The 20578-nt window shown below is 40.0% G+C and overlaps 1 protein-coding gene across 1 annotated transcript; it reads right to left on the reverse strand.

The window, feature by feature from the left end:
* Nucleotides 1-5382: 5382 nt before the first annotated feature.
* prune2 (prune homolog 2 with BCH domain) lies at nucleotides 5383-19560 on the reverse strand. The gene is made up of 11 exons (XM_084047514.1): nucleotides 19379-19560; nucleotides 17088-17162; nucleotides 15419-15619; nucleotides 13585-13764; nucleotides 12818-12920; nucleotides 10871-11002; nucleotides 10069-10155; nucleotides 9156-9254; nucleotides 7861-7899; nucleotides 6227-6274; nucleotides 5383-5657 (listed from the first exon to the last, which is right to left on the reverse strand). Exons 2-11 carry the CDS (start codon nucleotides 17140-17142, stop codon nucleotides 5627-5629), a joined length of 975 nt encoding a protein of 324 aa, XP_083903640.1. The 5' UTR covers nucleotides 17143-17162; nucleotides 19379-19560; the 3' UTR covers nucleotides 5383-5626.
* Nucleotides 19561-20578: the final 1018 nt, after the last annotated feature.

Raw genomic sequence — 20578 nt, forward strand, 5'->3', positions numbered from 1 at the left:
TGTTGGCTTTAAAAAATTTATATAATTAAAGATTTGCACACATTTTCACGATTAAAAAAAAATAATAGCTGAGCTACAAGCTCATAGCGCGTCACTCGGTGCCGCGCTATGAGCTTGTAGATCTGCTATTTTTGAATAGCCAAAGAAATCTAAAAATGACAAAGATGCGTCACCGGATTGAATGGATTAAGTGAGATTTATCTTTTCTGTTTTCTCTGTCGTCTATTTCTGTTTCTCTCTCTCTCTCTCTCACTCTCAAGCGCGCGCGCACGCACACACACTCACACACACACACACACACACACACACACACACACACACACACGCACACGCACACGCACACACACAATCCCTCCTCTGTGCTCTTTCTTATCATCTCTGGCTCGGTGCCTCGCCTCGAGGCCTCCGTGATTATTTATCCTCCACTGATTGTGAGGTGAATCAGACGTGACATGAGAAGCTATTTATAATGACTTGTGTTTTACTAAAGTTATTCATTGACAAAATCCTGGATTTGTTGGAGAAAGTCTCCATTTTGAGCCACAGTCTTCTTAACCCTTAAGACCGGGAATGTATCTGTGTGTCATTTTTAGATTTCTTTGGCTATTCAAAAATAGTATACAAGCTTGTAGATCTGCTATTTTTTTGAAAAATCATGAAAATACTGTATGTGCAAATCTTTGAATGTATATTTTTCAAAGCAATTTCTTTTTTTACTCAAACCTTTGCTTCTGGGGGATTCTACAAATGTCTTCTAAATCCTAACAGTTTTTTGAAAAAAACTATTTTGCTATAATATCAGTGGTTCTCAAACTTTTTTCCTGTCAAGGACCACCCAAAATGATATGTATTTGGCCGCAGACCCCCATCTCAAATATGTTTTTCCAGGGACCCCAGAAGCAAAGATATGAGTTAAAAATGTTCGCTTAAAATGCACACATTTTCACGATTTTTCAAAAAGAACTAAATAAATCTTAAAATGACACAGATGCATTCCCGGTCTTAATGGGTTAAACAACATGGCTTAAAAAAAAACTGGTCACGGTCACTAAAGGGTGTATTTTGTAATTTCCACCAATTATGAAAACTCTCCTCCTGTCATTTGCCTTAAGCCCTATGTTATATTACTCATCTTATATTGTTGTGGTGTTGAAGTTGCACTTTAAATTCCCTGGCTTTTCTAAAAAAAAAACTAAAAAAAACATGTCCATTTGTTTGTTGGCATTTGAACCCCCTTAGATTTGACAAATGTATTTGAGATGTTAATGTAATTTGAGATGTTAATGTAATTTGAGATGTTAGTGTAATTTGAGATGTTAATGTAATTTGAGAATGTGTTTCTTCTATCAAAATAAAATGTAATAATAACATTTTACTACTGGAACAGTGAGTTCATGACTTTACCAGAAACAACCGCACCACTCCGTGTTTATCAGTGGATTAACTATAGCTGTAGAAACATGTGTGGAGATTGAAACAAAGCGATATTCAAAGCCGAAGTGTTATTTATTTATTTATTTATTTGATAGTGAACCATAACTCCATTCCACATCTACAGTATACACAGTAGTAGACAGTTCTACCGTTCATTTTCTGAGGGGAAATATACCGTTGCACAAACACATAAATACACACACACGCACGCACGCACACGCACACACACACACGCGCACTACAGTTGATTTAGTCGACTAAAATGTATGTTGGCGGTGCCTTGGTGGCGTCGTAATGGCTGATTTTACACTTGGTTGCATGCTGAAAATAGCCGATCTACAAGCTCACAACGCGTCGCCCTGCGACGCGTTGTGAGCTTGTAGATCGGCTATTTTCAGAGTGCAACACCCGAGCGCAACCAAACACAAAATGACTTGTCTTTTAGTTCTACTGGATCTCTTCTCCACTACCACTACTCACTAACATTTAGTCGTAGTTTTAGTCATCGAAACTTAGTTTTTATTTTGTTTTCGTCAGTAAAAAAAGGTAGTCGACGAACATTTTTCGTCATAGTTTTAGTCGACAAAATCAACACTGACAGACACACACACACACACGCACACGCACACGCACACGCGCACGCACGCACACACACACACACACACACACACACACCCAAATACAGGCACAGATAATACAGTAGACATTGTGCTTTACAGAGAAGCCCCCACTAGGGGAGGCTGAGGAGTTGGAAGTCTAGACTGGTTGACAAAACCACATACACAACACACATGCATGCACACATACTGTACACGTACACACATACATGTATACACACGCACACACACACACAAACATACTGCACACACACACACACACACACACAGACACGCATGCAGTCACGCACGCACACACACAGACACGCACGCAGACAGACACGCACTCACACACACACACACAGACACTATTCCATTTACAGAACAGACATCTGAAGGAACAGGCCTCTCATACAGAGTAGTGCGTGAAGGTTTGTGAACCCTTTCTGTGTGGATGGTAGATAAAGCAAAACTAATTAAACAAACGAGACAAAGATTATTATACTTGGGTCATTTATTTAGTGGGTCAAAAAGGATACAATATTACACAGATCTGTGAGGGGCAAAAGTATGTGAATCTCTGCTTTCAGTGTGTGGTGTGACCCACTTATGCAGCACGAGCTGCAACTAAACGTTTGCCGGTAATTGTTGATCAGTTCTGAACGTTGAGCTCATTCGTTGGTCCGTATAGTCTATTTGTCAAACCAACTGGGTTGTTTATTTATGTGTCTGAAAACACTTTTTAATTTCACCTTCAAGTTAACTGCTAATCCAACCTAGAGGTTGATGAAGCAAATGTATATCATCATATTATATTACATTGCTTAGCATTTATTAGTCTGTATTGCTAGCTTGAGTTTGAGAGCTGAGAACATGCATGGCCTAAAACAGATAAGGCCCGGAAAAGGGAGTTCAGGTCGACAGGTCACAGCTGCCAGTAAGTCAGTGGCCCCTTTGTTTTATGGCTGTGCAGGGGAGATATGTTTTAGCACAAACAAGCTCAAGATGAAATCAAATGAATTATTGTTTTCCTGTAGCCAATTATGAGCTGACCGTCAGAGAAGAGCAAGTCAGTCTATCTTTGTGCCTTAACTGGAACAACACTGTCTGATGTGTGAATGTTACAGCGCTGTAAATAAATCTTTCTATTACCATTTGATATTGCATCTTGAGTCAAGGTTTATCTGATCTTTTGAGAGTTCTGCTAGACTTTGAAGTCCATAAATTGTAAGCAAGGATTTCCACGTCAAGGTTCAAAATACATTTGGCCCCTCACAGATATGAAATATTGGATCATTTCACTCAATAAATCCCTTTATCTACTTTTAGGACTTCTGATGTTTTGGGTGCAGAAATAAAGACAAATTCTGAAAGGTTCACAAACGTTCGAGAGCACGACTGTAATATGCGATGACCTATTCCACCTTGGGTTTCAGACTGACTCAATCAAAGTGAAAATGTTTATGTTGTAGATCTGTGTTCATGCTTCCAAAAACATACAAATGATGAGATGGGGGATTGAAGAAACAAACAGCTGGTTCATCGTCTCAGGGTCAGGTTTTCCGTGGCCATACTGTAAGCTATCATCTCTGTCTTCGTTACCGATTTATCATACGGTACAATAGCTCTGATTCATTTGAAATACCGCAAAATGCTACCTAACAGTATAGAGTGATATTATTGCTGCTTGCACTGCTTGCTACTCATGCATACAAATGCAACACTATAACTTGGATTCTATAAAGGGCCTGTTATGTTTGGTTGTGCTGCACCGGGGTCACGCACGAGAAAATAGCAGATCTACAAGCTCACAACACGTGAGTTTGTAGCAAGCGTGTACTTGCATACAGTATTCCACTCACTGTACTCCACGGTTAGGGCTGTCACAATTATTACATAATTGCAATTATTTGAGACAATTATTTGAGAATTGAGACAATTCTTTTTTGCATAATCGCCATAATCGTTTCCATGTTGAAACATGTTGATATCTTTTCGAACGATTAAAAAAAATAGTGGGAATAGCAGATCTACTAGCTCAAAACGCGTGACGCGTTTTGAGCTAGTAGATCGGCTATTCCCACTATTATTCATGATTTTTCTTATGTATAGTTATTAAATTATAGTCAGTTATTTGTCATGTCTGCCCCCACATGCACCTTTTGTTTACGAAGCCCTAAAAGCCAAACAGAAATGTTAATTAGTATTCATGATGTTCCAGTGTTCAACGTCACATTATAAATAATATAACTTTGATTTAATTCGACAATTAATCGTCAAGTAAAATGTCATAATCGTGACATATGTATATGTTATATATGTAAGTATTTCTATGGTGAAAAAGGATGAGACATAGTAGATGTGTGGACAAGCGTCGTACTAACTTCACCTAAACAAGATCTGATAGAGTTGTAAAACAGCAGATGCTGCAGTAGTCTTTACAGTATAAGAGCTAATTCTTAATAACTAATTAAGCCAGTGGTTTAACCAACCTATAACTGGAAAGCATTCTCGCTGGGTGACGTCCACCCACCTGATCGTTTAACCCCGCGTTCATTTTTAATTTAAATCGACCAAACAATCAATTGTGTTTTCCGGCTTCAATCAATGGAACTAAGACAGTAGTACAAAGATTTGCACAACTTTTCACGATTTTTCAAAAATAGCAGATATACAAGCTTGTAGTGTAGCACCGAGTGCCTACTATAGATCTGCTATTTTTGAATAGCCAAAGAAATCTAAAATGACAGAGATGCGTTCCCAGTATGAATCGGTTAAAGAAAAAATACATTGTACTTTTTTATTTTTACATTCTTTTTATGCTATATCATGTATATTTTCATTCAAATCGTATTGTTTTGACCAATTATTTAGGTTGGGAACCACTGGTATAAGAGCTAATTCTTAGTGCTAATTAATTAGCAGCCTGTGTCTCATCAGCTAAACAGTGACATGACAGAAAACAGCTAACAGTAGCTTTCCATCCCCGTCTTTACAAAACAATAAAGTACCGAAACAAGACTGAGAGCATCGAGATGAACCACACATTTATACTAGTTTAGGCAGTGGTGGAAAGTAACTAAGGACATTTACTCAAGTACTGTGTACTTTAAGTAAAACTTTGAGGTACTTTTACTTTACCGGAGTATCTCAGAGGCAGATGTTTTACTTTTTACCCCACTAGAATTATTCAAAAACTTTAGTTACGAGCTACTTTGTAGACTTAGATTATCATTGCATTAACCAATTAAGCCCTATTTCATACTTCATTATATATACGTCTGTTCAAAAATAGCAGATCTACAAGCGTTGCAGGCTTGTAGATCTGCCATTTTTGAAAGACCGACAAATTTGGAAAACTTTTGTAAAAACATTCCTCATAACGAGTACTTTTTGGTCCTTTATAAGTATATTTTGATTGCCAACAACACTTTTGTACTTTTACTCAAGTAAAGTTTTTTTTTAATACAGGACATTTACTTGTAACAGAGTAATTTCTACATGGTGGTGGTATTGCTAGTTTTTACCTAAAGTAAAAAAAGAAATCCGGGTACTTCTTCTTCACACCGACTGCTTTTCTAGGGGGACATTTGTCTTCAAGAGCTGCTGGCGCTGGCTTGGTCTGGTCTGTGGGGAGGACGAGGACAAAGGGAGAAACAAAACAGACATTTAAAGGGCTGTTTTATAAATTATATGGATGACAGGCTAGCGAGACAAAGCCATTCCTCTTCCATGTGTGTGAACTTAACCCGTTGAGACCGGGAACGCATCTCTGTGTGTGTCATTTTTTAAAATCTATTCAAAAATAGCAGATATACAAGCTCATAGCGCGGCACCGAGTGCCGCGCTATGAGCTTGTAGATCTGCTATTTTTGGGAAAGAATAGTGAAAATGTGTGCAAATCTTCGAATATATATACATTTTTTACTCAAATCTTTGCTTCTGGCGGGGGTCCCTGGAACAAAATATTTTGAGATGGGGGTCCACGGCCAAATACATATAATTTCTGGGTTCCTTGACATGAAAAAAAGTTTGAGAGCCACTGATATTATAGCAACATATGTTTTTTCAAAACACTGTTAGGATTTAGAAGACATTTGTAGAATGAAGCAAAGACTTGAGTTACAAATGATCTAAAAATGACACAGATTCGTTCCCGGTCTATATGGGTTAAAGAAAATGGCTTAAATACTTACTCTTTCCTGGCCGCTGTTGGCTCTGGTCCCAGCAGGAAACTATTGATTCTTTAAAACAAAGAGATGGGGGGGTTAGTGTCAGTGAAGAATCTATTAGTTAGACTGAGATACGGTAACTTTAATGCACTATGAATTGCCAGAGTTCAACCCAACTTAGAAAATGCATTATTTTTGCCACTGACCCAAAGTGACAATTGATTCAGGAGTGCATTCAGTGTACAGTACCAGCGTCAAAAGTTACTTTACTGTAAGCACTATAATGCCACGTTATTGCTACATACTTTCAAATGGCCATTTACAAGCAAAGCTACAAAGATGCTATTCTATTTTTAACGCATCTGTGTAACCACTTAAACCATTATTTTATACTTTGGCTGTTCAAAAATAGCAGATATACAAGCTCATAGCGCGGCACTGAGTGCCGCGCTATGAGCTTGTACATCTGCTATTTTTGAATAGCCAAAGTATAAAATAATGGTTGAAGTGGTTACACAGATGTGTTCCCGGTCTTAATAGGTTAAAGAGGACATTTAAGCCATGCCACATGTAAGATTCAAGCCAGGAATCTGTCAAAACTTTCTATTGGAAGCTTGAAACCACATTTGCAATTTAATTGTGACGGTTAAATTATAATCACTCACTTTTGAAGGGTTTGGGATCGACCAATTCTGACCAATCTGACCAAACAGAGCAAGTAAACAAGCAGAGAGATATGCAGCGGACAACTTAAGATGAAGTACGTGTCGTCTGTGTAAATCTTCATCCCTAGTAGCAATGAAGATAATAACTGTAGTAGGGCTGGTAAATTAATATTAGATATTCAAATATTCCTCGAACATGGGGGAAATATGTACATTCGAATATGAAAATTAACATTCTATTTGAAAAAAAAAAAATATATATATATATATATTATATTTTTTTATATGTATTTGACAGGAACAATACAAAAAAACAATGTATCAAGTTATAGAAACAAACACAATATGTTTTATTGGATCCGAGCACTTGATACATTGTTTTTTGTATTGTACCTGTCAAATAAACCTTTTTTTAAATATATCTTTATAATAATATTCGAATATATTCGAATATCTGCACATTTTTAAGACCAATATTCGAATATCATTTCTGCGTAACGTTACCAGCCCTAAACTGTATAGGCTACAATTATTATCTCATCACATTTCTTAGCATTGTTCAGACTGCAGAAAACCAACCCGACTCAAATCTGTAAAGGAAATCAGATTTGGACTGGATTTTGGGCTACCAGTCTGAACAAGGTCTAAATATCTCATAGTCTAAAATAGCCGATCTACAAGCTCACAACAACGCTTCTCACTGCGACGCATTGTGATCTTGCAGATCGGCTATTTTCACCAAAATTAATGTTCGCCCCCCCCCCCCCCCCCCCCCCCCAGAATAGAGACGCTATCCCTCCTATCTCTGTAATTGTAACACAGCCAAATCCGACTGGCCCCCATCCAACAGAAGTAACCTTATGATCTTAAAGTGGGCTAACAGTGGGTGATAAATGGAGGCTCTGGACAGGAATTAAACTGGGGCAGGGGGGGGGGGGGTGGGCGTTGTGTCTCCAGAGACAGCGGTAATGAAGAGAAAGAGTGGACTCTTACTTTGAGCTCTCCGCGGCTTCCTTCAGCTCCTCGTCCAGTCTATAGGAGAGAGAGAGAGAGGTGACGCAACATGATGAATACATAATTGACTACTTTAGGCATTTAGCAGATCATGCTCTCTCTCAGTCAGAGTGACTTACGACGTGCAGGGAGAAAACTAATTATGTACGATTCTACATAGAACACATGTACAGTGCCAGTGGCGTGCACAGACATTTTGAGGGGCAGGTGCTCAAGTAAATTATACTTTTTTTTTTTTTACTTGGTCTGATCTTTTTTCCCTCTACACCTATACCTCTTTGCCAAAAATAGCCGATCTACAAGCTCACAACGCCTCGCAGCGCGAGGCGTTGTGGGCTTGTAGATCTGCTATTTTTGGCTAAAGTTCTCCTCAGAAAAAGGGATGCTAGGTTTCGAGTGGTTATGGTAAAGAGAAAAATCATATCACATAAAGATTTGGCGGACCCCCTGTAGTAACTCTGAGGACCCCCTAGGGGTCCCGGACCCCCTGTTGAAGACCACTGCTGTAAACTGAAAAAAAACAAACATTTTTTTTCCCTTTTTTTCAAAAGGGCACTTCTGGTCAAGAGGGCAAAGGGCAGGTGCTCTAGCGCCACCTAGAGTCTATCTGTGCACGTCCCTGCAGAGTGCAGTAGCTACGCAAAGAATCACACTGATAAAAAAAAATGTAGTAGTACAGTACATACTTGTGTTCTATTTAGTCCTGTAGTGCCCTAAAAAAGCCAAAGTGTGCAGTAACTATGTTTTTGGAGACATTGAGGTCAAATCATCCTTCATGATCTTGTGGATAAACAATTACCGGTGCCTCATGAGCAGATATAAACGTGCTGTACTACATAGAAAACAAATACGACATATTGTCAGTATCAGGCAGAAACTTTTTTTTATTTTTTATCATCTTATGATCACAAAACCAGCTAAAATAGCCGATGTAAAAGCTTGTTTTCGCTATTTTGAAAGAAAGTGATTTTTTTTGGAGGGGATGCCAGTTCGAAAACGGTTACGTCTGTCAGTGGGTTTTATGAATATTGAACCAATTAAAAGTATTAACAATAGCTTGTGACTAAATAAGAACTCCAATGGATCCATTGGAACACAGATCATTGTTTTCCATCTCCTGAAAAGTAACGGTTTTGGACATCTAAGGTTTCCACCCGACAGCAACGATATGGGACTCGGGCATTGGGAGTGTGTGTGTGTGTGTGTGTGTGTGTGTGTGTGTGTGTGTGTGTGTGTGTGTGTGTGTGTGAGAGAGTAGACAGGATGCAGCTCACCTAATGATGCATTCTGGGATATGGATGAACTCCATGGGGATGAGTTCCTGCAGCTCGTCCAGACTGTTCACATATTTTATCTTATTGCTGAACTTGGTGCTGTAACACACACACACACACACACACACACACACACACACACACACACACACACACACACACACACACACACACACACACACACACACACACACACACACACACACACACACACACACACACACACACACAGTTGTCTAGTGTACGGCAGTGATCCTAAACCTTGTTAATGTCAAGGTTTGATATGCATTGCATTACGCTACGACTCACATTTGATAGGATTTGTATCTCTGGCACCCCCTTCTACGCTGTACGATCCTCACACAATATATTGCAAGCTTAGTGTTTTTCCAATAATTAGGGGCAAAACTTGCAATATCCTCACAGACCACCAGTGGGCCCCGGCACACACTGGTTGGGAATCGCTGGTTTGTGGGATATATAGAATTATACAGACTATTTCCCCACCTCCCCCTAGAATGGGTTCACATTCTCCTGTTTTTAATATTTACTTCTCTCTGGTGAAATTACCTCCATGTTCCTGCTTTCTAAGGTTATTATCATAGCTAACTAAAACTAACAAAATCTATCTTCAAGATTATTTTTGAATCTTGCCCCAGAAAACATAAACATGCTATTACCACCATAAACTAAAATGAAGCCTTTTCAATAAAAAGAATAATAATAAATTAGAAACCTCAACAAAAAACAAAACAAATTGAAACTAAAGTGACATTTTAAAACTAAAAGTCAAGATGAAATATAATAACCTTATATTGTTGTTATTGTATTATTTTGTATTAACAATGAATGCACACAGGTGTTATTAGTTTAGAAACAACGTGTGTTATAGTATAGTAAATGTTCTTCTTACCTGATGAAGGGTCTGGTGATGGCGAGGATGGTCCTGATGAACCATGATGGATGGACGATGATGAACGATTTCAAATTCTTCCTGAGCCTAGATGTAATTAATAATAATAGATCAGAGGTATTGTTTTATTATTATCAGAGGTACTATCAGTTCAGGCTTAAAAATAAAAATAATTACACAATTTTACAAAATAAATTTAAAAGAGAAAATAGCAGATCTACAACCTTCAGCTCACAGAATGCATTATGCTGTGAACTTGTAGATTGGCTATTTTGGCGGCTATTCATTTTACACAACAGGAAACACATAAAGGTGTCATATGTGTGTTTTCTGTTAAAATCTGCTGCTGTGCCAATCAAACAAAGCTATGGGGGGCGGAAGTGGCTCAGGGGTAGAGTGGCCGGGTAGAGTGAACTGGAATCCGCAAGGTTTCCAGTTCGATCCCGAGCTCCCCCAGAGTTAGTGTGGAAGTGTCCTTGAGCAAGACGCTGAACCCCTAATTGCAGGTTGGTGCCTTGCATGGTTTCATCCGCCATCCCATCGGTGTATGAATGTGTGGGTGAATGTAATGCACAGTCTATGTAAAGCGCTTTGGATAAAAGCGCTATATAAATGCACCATTTACTATGGAAAACAGGAACAGGAAATGGGTATATGGGAAATCTGGGACTACATTCATGCATGAGTCTATGTTAAAAGCTGTTTGTTTTTCTTAACGTTCCACATTGAACATTCATCTACACTAAATCAATAAAACAAATATAATAATCATAACTAGAAAGACTTGACCAAAAGGACCAACCTTCTGTCAATCATCTGATAGCATTTTTTCAGCCAACCGAGGCCAGGCATTCTCCTGTGGGGCGTGGCTCCGTTCAGATAGACGATCATGTAGTCTTCTGCTACCATCAGCTCCAGTGTGCTGATCACAAAGCTACGCACACACACACACACACACACACACACACACACACACACACACACACACACACACACACACACACACACACACACACACACACACACACACACACACACACACACACACACACACACACACACACGTATTCTACATTGTAACATATAGAGCAGATAATAAAGTTGATATACGGTATATCAGTGGTTCTCCCCCATCTGAAAAAACATTGTTCCAGGGACCCCCAGATACAAAGATTTGAGTTAAAATGTTCGCTTTAAAACAATATATATTCAAAGATTTGCACATATTTTCACGATTTTTCAAAAATAGCTGATCTACAAGCTCGTAGCGCGGCACTCGGTGCCGCGCTACGAGCTTGTATATCTGCTATTTTTGAATAGCCAAAGTGTAAAATAATGTTTTTTTTTAGCTCAAATCAAAAAGTGACACAGACGCGTTCCAGGTCTTAACGGGTTAAAACTGATGATGCAAAAAATGTTTTTGTTAAAAAGGTTAAAGCTCTAAATTCTGATAGTAATAATCATTGCTAATAGAGTGTTTGTTCAATATTAGGGGTCTCCCCCTCCCCCAACTCTCCAGCTCTTTAATAAACAGAAAATAAATGTTCAGGTCCATCCATATTCAACAGCTTATTCTGAGTCGGGTCACAGGGGGCCAACAACAGTTCCAGCAGAGATAGTTCCAGACATCCCTTTTCCCCGGGGCCACATTAGCATTAGCCTCGCGTAGCTAGCCAGACTATATCACTGCGTGCATATGAGTCTGGTGCTTCTATGATTACGTGATCAAAACAATGGCTCTGGATGCAATTGGTTAGACCTACAACCAACTACCAATCACAGTCTTCCATATTTGAATACTGGGCCCTGATTGGTCACCCCAGACTTCTGGAGCAGGGAATGAATTCACACAATGGAGCGGTGCCAGACCCAAATCGCAGAGGGCAATTTTTTTTTTTTTGCACTGGCAGATTCGTCTGGTCCCAGGCTACATTAGCATTAGTTCATCCTGGGGGGATCCTGAGGCATTCCAAAGGCCAGTGTGGATATAATATAAATCCCCCCATCTGGTCCTGGGTCTGCCCTTTGTTTCTTCCTCGGCCTAGTGGGAATGAGCGTGCATTCATGATTTGAGGCATTTTGTTGCAAAAATGTGTTTTGCTAAATTAGACCTACTGGTGGCGCTATAACAGGCCAATGTGAAAAGGGTGGCATTTCTTCCTTGGCCTAGTGGGAATGTGCGTGCAAATTTTCACGGAAATCACACGCTGCGTTCATGATTTGAGACATTTTGTTCAAAACGGACCAATCCTGCCAACTTTGGAAGCCAACCGTAGCCAATCAGGATGGAATATGAAAACATGACTATAGAGATACTGTGTACCGATTTGCGTGATGTTTGGATAAAATCTGTAGGAGTAATATCCAAAAATGTGTTTTGCACAAATCGGCCTCCTGGTGGCGCTATAACAGGCCCATGTGAAACATTTGGGGCAGAGGTTCTGCTGTGGCATCGAGGGAGTGTGTGTGTGCAGTTTCACAGCGACCGGGGCAACGGTGGCGGAGATTAGCTGTTTACAGACAGAAGGACGGACACACACACGGACGGACGGACGGACGGAGGGTAAAACATACTCTCTCGCCATGCCTTCGGCCTGGCGGAGACAATAAGCCAAGTGCTTTTATGAGCGATCCAGTTTAGAGGACCTTGTATTGTGATTTGTACTTCCATGTACTTTCTAAATAAAGTATTCAATCAATCAAACCAGTGTGTTACAGAATGTGTGGTACAGTACAGTATGTGTCTTACAGGAAGAGGTTCTCCATCACTTCATGGTAGTCCTCTCTGTCACTGTCTGGCAGGAAACAGGCAGCGAACACGATGATGGCGTTGACCCCGTTTCCATAGTAGCCTGGGTTATGTAAAACAAGAATGCAAAACAGTCAGTCTGATCATGTGACCTTGTTGAGTGTCTCAAACATTTTCATGTCAAGTATACCCCAATCTTGATACGCACGTATGTGAGCTATTCAAAAATAGCAGATGTACAAGCTCATATCTATAAGCTTGTATATGTGCTATTTATTTATTTTGATCGTGAAAATCTGTGCAAATCTTTAAATATATATATTTTTAAAGTGTATCAACATTTATAAAATATGTTGTTCCAGGGACCCCAGAAGCAAAGATTTGAGTTACAAATGCTCACTTTAAAAAATATATATTCAAAGATTTGCAAAGGTTTTCACGATAAAAAAAAAAAATAGCAGATCTACAAGCTCATATGAGCTTGTATAATTATCTGCTATTTTTGAATAACCAAAGAAATCATAAAAATGACACAGATGCGTCCCCGGATTGAATGGGTTGAGAACCACTGGTCTCCTGATTTTACGCCTAGCTGAAAGAACAGATTTCCATGCAAACAAAAAAAAAAGAAGAGCTTTATTTTTGTAGTTATTTCCGTATGAGAGAGAGGTTTACTTCAATGGAATCTATGCAGGGCTAAAAAGGCAGATTTGTACTTGGATAGAGAGCAGCAGCAGATGGTAGATAAGATAGGAGGCTAGCTCTACCTCCATGGGAGATGACTTTCTGGTAGGGCTCTATGCTCTTCATGTTGATGCGGTGCTCCTGCTCTCCAATGACCACCGTCCTCCACAGCTTGCTGTCCTGGCGCTCCTCCTCGGTGGAATACGTTGGGATTGGTTCACAGGGCTCCCTCGCCGCGCTCTTATTGGCTGCCGCCGGTGGCTCTGGATTGACAAGAACGTTTTCACAAACACCTTTATATATATCACTGTGGGATTTCACAGGGAGACTGAAATCCTCCCTCACTGAATTCATCATTATTTATTACGGCAAAGGGGCACCCCCCTCTATATATTGTATAAAATTGTGCTGCAGATTAAACCTTTTCATAGATTTCATCAGTGTTGTGTGAACTAATGTTTTTTGATTATTTCACTTCAAACCCTCAATACTTAGTAATCTTGATCGTTTGCTCTGTACTTGATCTGCTCTTTTTTCCTTCTACACCAAAACCTCTTTGCTGAAAATAGCAGATCTACACGCTGCTGAAAATAGCAGATGTACAAGCACACAACGCCTCGCAGCGCGAGACGTTGTGTGCTTGTAGATCTGCTATTTTCGGCAAATGTTCCTCTCAGAATATGGATTCTAGGATTGAAGTGGTTAATGTAAAAACTAATACGTTTTTCAGAGGGTGCACAGCACACCAGTCCTCATGAGGTGCCAGCTCACGGCAAAAACACTGAATGAAGAAAAAGAAGTAGAGCTGCACACTCGTAGCTGCCGATGCCAACTTTTTTAATAATATCTCAGATACCCTGAAGAAGGCCGCTTGTCGGTCCGAAACGTTGGTTTCCCTGTGATTATTATTATTAAAAAAGTTGGCATCGGCAGCTACGAGTGTGCAGCTCTACTTCTTTTTCTTAATTTAATGTAAAAACTAAATCACACAAGGATTTGGCGGCCCCACCTGTAGTACCTCTGGGGTCCCTGACCGCCTGTTGAAGACCCCTGATATAGCACATTTAAAAACAGCAGCTGACCCAAAGTGCTTTCCAGAACAAGAGCAAAAAATGTACTTTACTTTTATACACAAAGCAAAATAAAGGCATGTAAAAAAGCAGTCGCAAACAACAACAACAAAACAAACAAATAGACACAAAGCAATAACCTCGAACTGTGTTAAAAGCAAGAGTATAAAGGTGGGTCTTCAGTTTGGATTTGAAAATCTCAGTGTTTGGGGCTTATCTTAATGTGAAACAGGAGATTATTCCAGAGTATAGGTGCGGCCATGAAGAAAGCCCAGTCACCTTTGGTAATGAGGTTTGTTGAGGGAACTGAAAGGAGTTTCTGAGTGGATGATCTAAGTACCCTCGTGGCAGGGGTCTTCAACAGGGGGTCCGGAGACCGGGACCCCTAGGGGGTCCTCAGAGCTACTATAGGGGGTCCGCCAAATCTTTGTGTGGTAGGATTTCTATTTTTACATTAACCACTTGAACCCTAGAATTCCTTTTCTGAGGGGAACATTAGCCGAAAATAGCCGATCTACAAGCTCTCAACGCCTCGCAGCGCGAGGCGTTGAGAGCTTGTAGATCGGCTATTTTTGGTAAAGAGGCTATAGGTGTAGAGGGAAAAAATTGCAGACTAAGTAAAAAAAAACAACTTTAATCTGAAAGACAATTTTATACAATATAGAGTAGGGGGTCCCTGCTTCATCTCTCTCTCAGCCTCTCTCTCAGCTAGGGGGTCCTTGGCCTGAAAACGTTGAAGACCCCTGCCCTAGTGGCAGGAGGCTCTTCTATCAGATCAGAAATGTATGGAGGAGGGGCTATGTTTGAGAAACACTGGTCGTATGGGTTTGTTTCCGGGCAGACTAACCTTCCCAGTCCATTTCATGGTCAGTGTAATCCAGGTAATCTCCCTCGTCCGGAGTGTCGAGGTCATCCACGTTGATGTCGAGGTCATCCGGAGTCTCCCCGAGGTCGTCCTCGCTTTGGTCCAATGACAGGCTGATGCGAGGGGCGGAGAGTTTCTTCCTCTGGGTGGGGCCTCCTTGCAGGGGTAGAGAGGTGGGAGGAGCTACGAAAACGGCACATTAAAATTTGACTTGAATAAAACATTTTGAAATGATAATAAAACATTGCAACCCCCAAAGTCAAAACGCAATTTATCCTCTGCTCAAATGAGCTGTCCCTTAGGGGCCGTGTGCACAAAGAACAAAACAAATTATGAAATGATAATAAAACATTGCATCAAAGTCAAAACGCAATTTATCCTCTGCTCAAACGAGCTGTCCCTTAGGGGCCGTGTCCACAAAGAACGCCTTTTGAGCTGAGGAGCGCTTTGGATATCATGCAGTATTGATGTTGTCGACTAAAACTAAATAAAACTAAATTAAACGATGACTAAAACTAAGACTAAATATATTGACAATTTTGTCAACAAAATAAAAACTAGACTAAAATGTTAGTGAGGGACAACGCGTTGTGAGCTTGTAGATCGGCTATTCTCAGCATGCAACCAAGTGTAAAATCAGCCATTACGACGCCATCAAGGCGCTCCTTTCAAGAAGTGGAACTGTTTACGGCATGAAAGCGCCCACCAGCGCGTTTTTACAAATCCAAATACATGGAAGACTGGCGCTACCAACTCAAAAGGCGTTCTCTGTGTACATGGCCCCTTATAGAGCACCAAAGTCTGACGTAATTTACATCGTCCTGGGTCGCATTTCCCCCCCCCCCATTCTGAATTCCCATAGACGTGTTTAATATTGCGTCAAATAAGAACTGTGTTCCAAAAATAAACAAATAATCCCGGAGGTTTGACTCTTATGGATATGAAGCATCAACTTGACGATGAGAAAACGATAATGTTACATCCGCCGAATTAGTAAAATCTTCGGCAGAAACAGACTGTATCAAATATGAGTGACTGACTATCATAAACGATACAGAACCTCCTCCCTGACAATATCGCCGAGACAGTTTGTTTATTTTTGGACCACAATTCTTATATGAGACGATTCTAAGATGACCCAATGTTATTCTCCATAGAGAAATGACTTTACGACCCAGGGGATGAACGAGTGACGTCAGGACTTCTGTACTCTATACAGTAGGTCAACAGTAGTTCTCTGTGTACATGGCCCCTTATACAGTAGGTCAACAGTAGTTCTCTGTGTACATGGCCCCTTACACAGTAGGTCAACAGTAGACGTTTTAGCGCTCGTCCGGTGCCCCCGGGTTCGACTCCAGGGTAGGTCATGAAAGTTATGGTTTGCATCTAATATTAGACATAAATGTGAAGTGGCACATATGAACAACGTTGGTCAGTGGTTCTCAGAGTGGGGTCCCTCAGTGTTCTTTTACAGGGTTCCAAATGGACTCTTGCAGGTCTGTAACTCTGAGAGTGTACAAATGGAACCAAATGGACCCGTAAGGGTCCATTTGGTTCCATTTGTACACTCTCAGAGTTATGGGGCTGCTTTGAAATTAAAGCGGTTTGAGAACCACAGAGTTAGGTTGAATGACTGTACGCATGTTCTCACCTGGTCTGCCTTCAGCCCCGTCAGAGCTCATCTTCCTCTCAGATGTCAGGTCCATCCCCTCATCACCCAGTAGACCTTACAAAAGATCAAACACACACAATAAATCACATTATTCCAGATGTATCATCATCACATACATTTGGATGAAACACAATTGCCAGTGTCACCGCCATCTCCCAGATCAGATCAGATCGCTAAACATATTACATGTATGTTTATATATAAAAGGCATGTATAGTTAATGCCTATGCGCTCTTTTGTTGTCCTAGGTGTGCAGGTGACCTGAAGTAACACCAACTGCTTGTGCCAGAGTCAGAGCACAGATCAGAGAATAGAGTTACATTTACATACTTAAAGATTAGTTTTAATGCAGCATACTTTGCATTGTTACTCAAGTATATTTTTCTTTACTCCCTTGTGTAAAAGAGTAACAGTAGGGAAAATAGTTCTAATGATTTGGCTGCATTCTGCTTACCCATTTACTATGAATTGCACATGTTGTTTGTTTCATTCTCTCCTCAGTGACTTCAGCCAGAGAGACTGACTGCTATTTGCATTGGCTCTGTCACATGACTCTGTTTAACCAATCAAATCATAGCCAATCACCACACACACAATAACTCCATGCCAGTAGGCAGTGGTGTTAAGTAACTGAGTGCATTTACACAAGTACTGTAGTACAATTGAGATACTTTTACTTTACTGGAGTATTTCCAATTGTATTATATTTTAGACATTTCAATTTACATTCTGATTAACATTAAATCAGATCGTATGAAGTAACCCAGTACTTTTCACTTTTCACTACTTTTTAAATCTTACTCAAGAAATTCTTTGTTAACACTTACTTCTACTTTGCTCTACTACTTTACTCCACAACGCCTCGCGGTGTGATCTACAAGCTTGTAGATCGGCTATTTTCAAAGCTTAAATAGGCTATTAGTGGTTAATGTATGTTTTGTAATAATAATCAAAATCTACAAAGTAACTAGTAACTAAAGTTTTCAAATAATTGTAGTGGAGTAAAAGTACAATATTTGCCTCTGAGATGTAGTGGAGTAGAAGTAAAAGTACTGAAAATTGGAAATACTCAAGTAAGTAAAACTACTAAGTACAGTACTTGAGTAAATGTACTTAGTTACTTTCCACCAGCACAGGAGAGCATTCATCTCCTCTCTGCCTCTGCAAAAGCCTGATGTTGTACTTGGCCATAAAACCAACGTCACTCGCAGAATAGAGCCGATCTACAAGCTCACAACGGGCCGCATCCGTGACGCGCTGTGAGCTTACAGATCAGGTGTTTTTGTGCTGTCGTACGAACGACAGAGAATGAATTATAAAAAGGCATAGCTGTCACTGACGTTCGCCTCGGAGCACACTGACACAAATCCACAGGCTGTCACGTCACGTGTGCTCAGCTCACACATGTGGATAAAGAAAAGAAAATATGACTGACTGCTATTTTTAGCCCCTGCAATAGAAAGCTGCTCATTTGAATTTGAATGGCTTGTTAATTGTGAGCTGAACACCAAGCTCATAATTATGTACAGCAATATATATATATATATATATATATATATATATATATATATATATATATATATATATATATATATATATATATATATACTCTGAAGATATATATACACAGAATTTCTGTTTGCCTTTTAGGCTTCGTAATCCAAAAATGCAAAAGTTTCAAAAAATCCAAAAACATTGCAGAAATAGCTGATCAACAATCAGTGTAGATCAGCTGTTTCTGCTATTTTTGGAAAATAACAGAAATAGCTGATAGTAAAAATATCTGATAGCAAAAATAGCAGAAATAGCAGAAATAGCAGAAATAGCAGAAATAGCAGAAATAGCAAACTAGCAGAAATAGCTGATCAACAAGCTTGAGTGACGCGTTGTAAGCTTGAAGATCAGCTGTTTCTGCTATTTTTGGAAAATGTTTGAAAACGTAAGAACATTTTTCAACAACACAGAAACGATGATGATAACGATTATAATGACAAAAAAATATTATCAAAAAACAATTGCGTTTAATAGGCGATAGTGTAATAATTGTGACAGCCAGGCCTACATATTATGGTGTAAAAGAGAGAGAGAGAGAGATAAAGCGATCAGCTGTGCTCTCTCTCTCTCCATGGATGATGCTGAGCTGTGAGCTGGAGACAGCACAGTGGTGCTGATGAAACAGCTCCTCCCTCTTTCCCTCTCATCCTTTGCCTGGGAAAGAAATTAAACACTTTCTTTTCTATTTCCACACTGAATAAAAGCCATCTACTCACCACGGCTGGGGCACAAGGAATCTGTCCTCCTGTTTCTCAAAGCATGGATGTATTTATCAGCCTCCTTTGCCCTAATATAAAGCCTTATTTTTGTCTTTGCTCTCCCCGGCCGGTCAGAATAAAGATAGTGATGCTATAAACAGCTTCACACAGCATCCACCATTTTGTGGTCACGTGACCAATGTTGTGACCAAATAAGGGGCGATCGTCATCTGCTACGTCACAGTGGTTCTCAACCAGTGGTCCAGGGGACCACCTTAGTGGTCCATGAGGCGGTTCCAGGTGGTCCCCCACTGCTAAATGATGGAGAGTTGGTATTGGTAACCAAATGGACCCGGCTTATATTTTTTGCAAACTGCTAATAAAGTATTCAATGAATGACTTTTACTTTCGTCTATATCTATACGATAGTCTTGTCCTGCACTTTCACCAGTGAAGCCCGTACTTCTCCGTACATGTACAAAACACACACATATATGGTGCTTACCCCGTTGCCCCAAATGGTAACTAGCGCTGCGGAATCTTTTTTGCAATGTTTTAGTCCATATTTTTCAATAAATAAGTGTTTTAATCCCGTCTGTGGCCAAACGCCATTTTTTCTCTCTCGTTCACTCCCCGTTTGTATTGAGTGTAATTCTGGCTTTCACCGGATGCGCCCCGTCACTACCGCCCATTGAGGAATACAGGGAATTTCCGACAGAATCCGACACAGACGGGATTAAAACACTTCTTTATTGAAAAATACGGACTAATACATTGCAAAACGATTCCGCAGCGCCAGATAACATTCGGGGCAACCGGGTAAAGCACCTTACATAGCTTTTGTGTACATGTACGGAGAAGTACGGGCTTTACTGGTTAAAGTGCAGGACGCAATGTGGGGTGCTAGACTAGACTATCGTAGATACGAAAGTAAAAGTCAAGACTCGATGAAATACATCTATGATAGTCTTGATCCAAGACTAGCGTTATGCCTGTTTTAACTTTTTCATCTCAAGGACCCCCCAAAATTATATCTATTTGGCCGCGGACCCCATTTTAAAATATTTCAGGGACCCCCAGAAGCAAAGATTTGAGTTACAAATGTTAGCTTTAAAAATATATATATAGTTAAGATTTGCACAAATTCCCAAGATTTTTCAAAAAATAGCAGATATGAGCTTAGATCTGCTTTTTTTTAACAGCCAAAGTATAAAATAA

This window comes from Gymnoscopelus microlampas (assembly GCF_963454915.1).
Source record: "Gymnoscopelus microlampas genome assembly, chromosome: 21".
Lineage (NCBI taxonomy): Eukaryota > Metazoa > Chordata > Actinopteri > Myctophiformes > Myctophidae > Gymnoscopelus > Gymnoscopelus microlampas.

Bases quoted from the DNA above. Each gene is read 5' to 3' on its own strand.
- prune2 (XM_084047514.1), bottom strand. From the start codon at position 17,142: ATGGACCTGACATCTGAGAGGAAGATGAGCTCTGACGGGGCTGAAGGC. The intron at 13,765-15,418 runs GTTAGTCTGCCC...TTGTCAATCCAG, and splicing joins CCATGAAATGGACTGGGAAG to AGCCACCGGCGGCAGCCAAT. The intron at 11,003-12,817 runs GTAAGACACATA...GTGTGTGCGTAG, and splicing joins GTGATGGAGAACCTCTTCCT to CTTTGTGATCAGCACACTGG.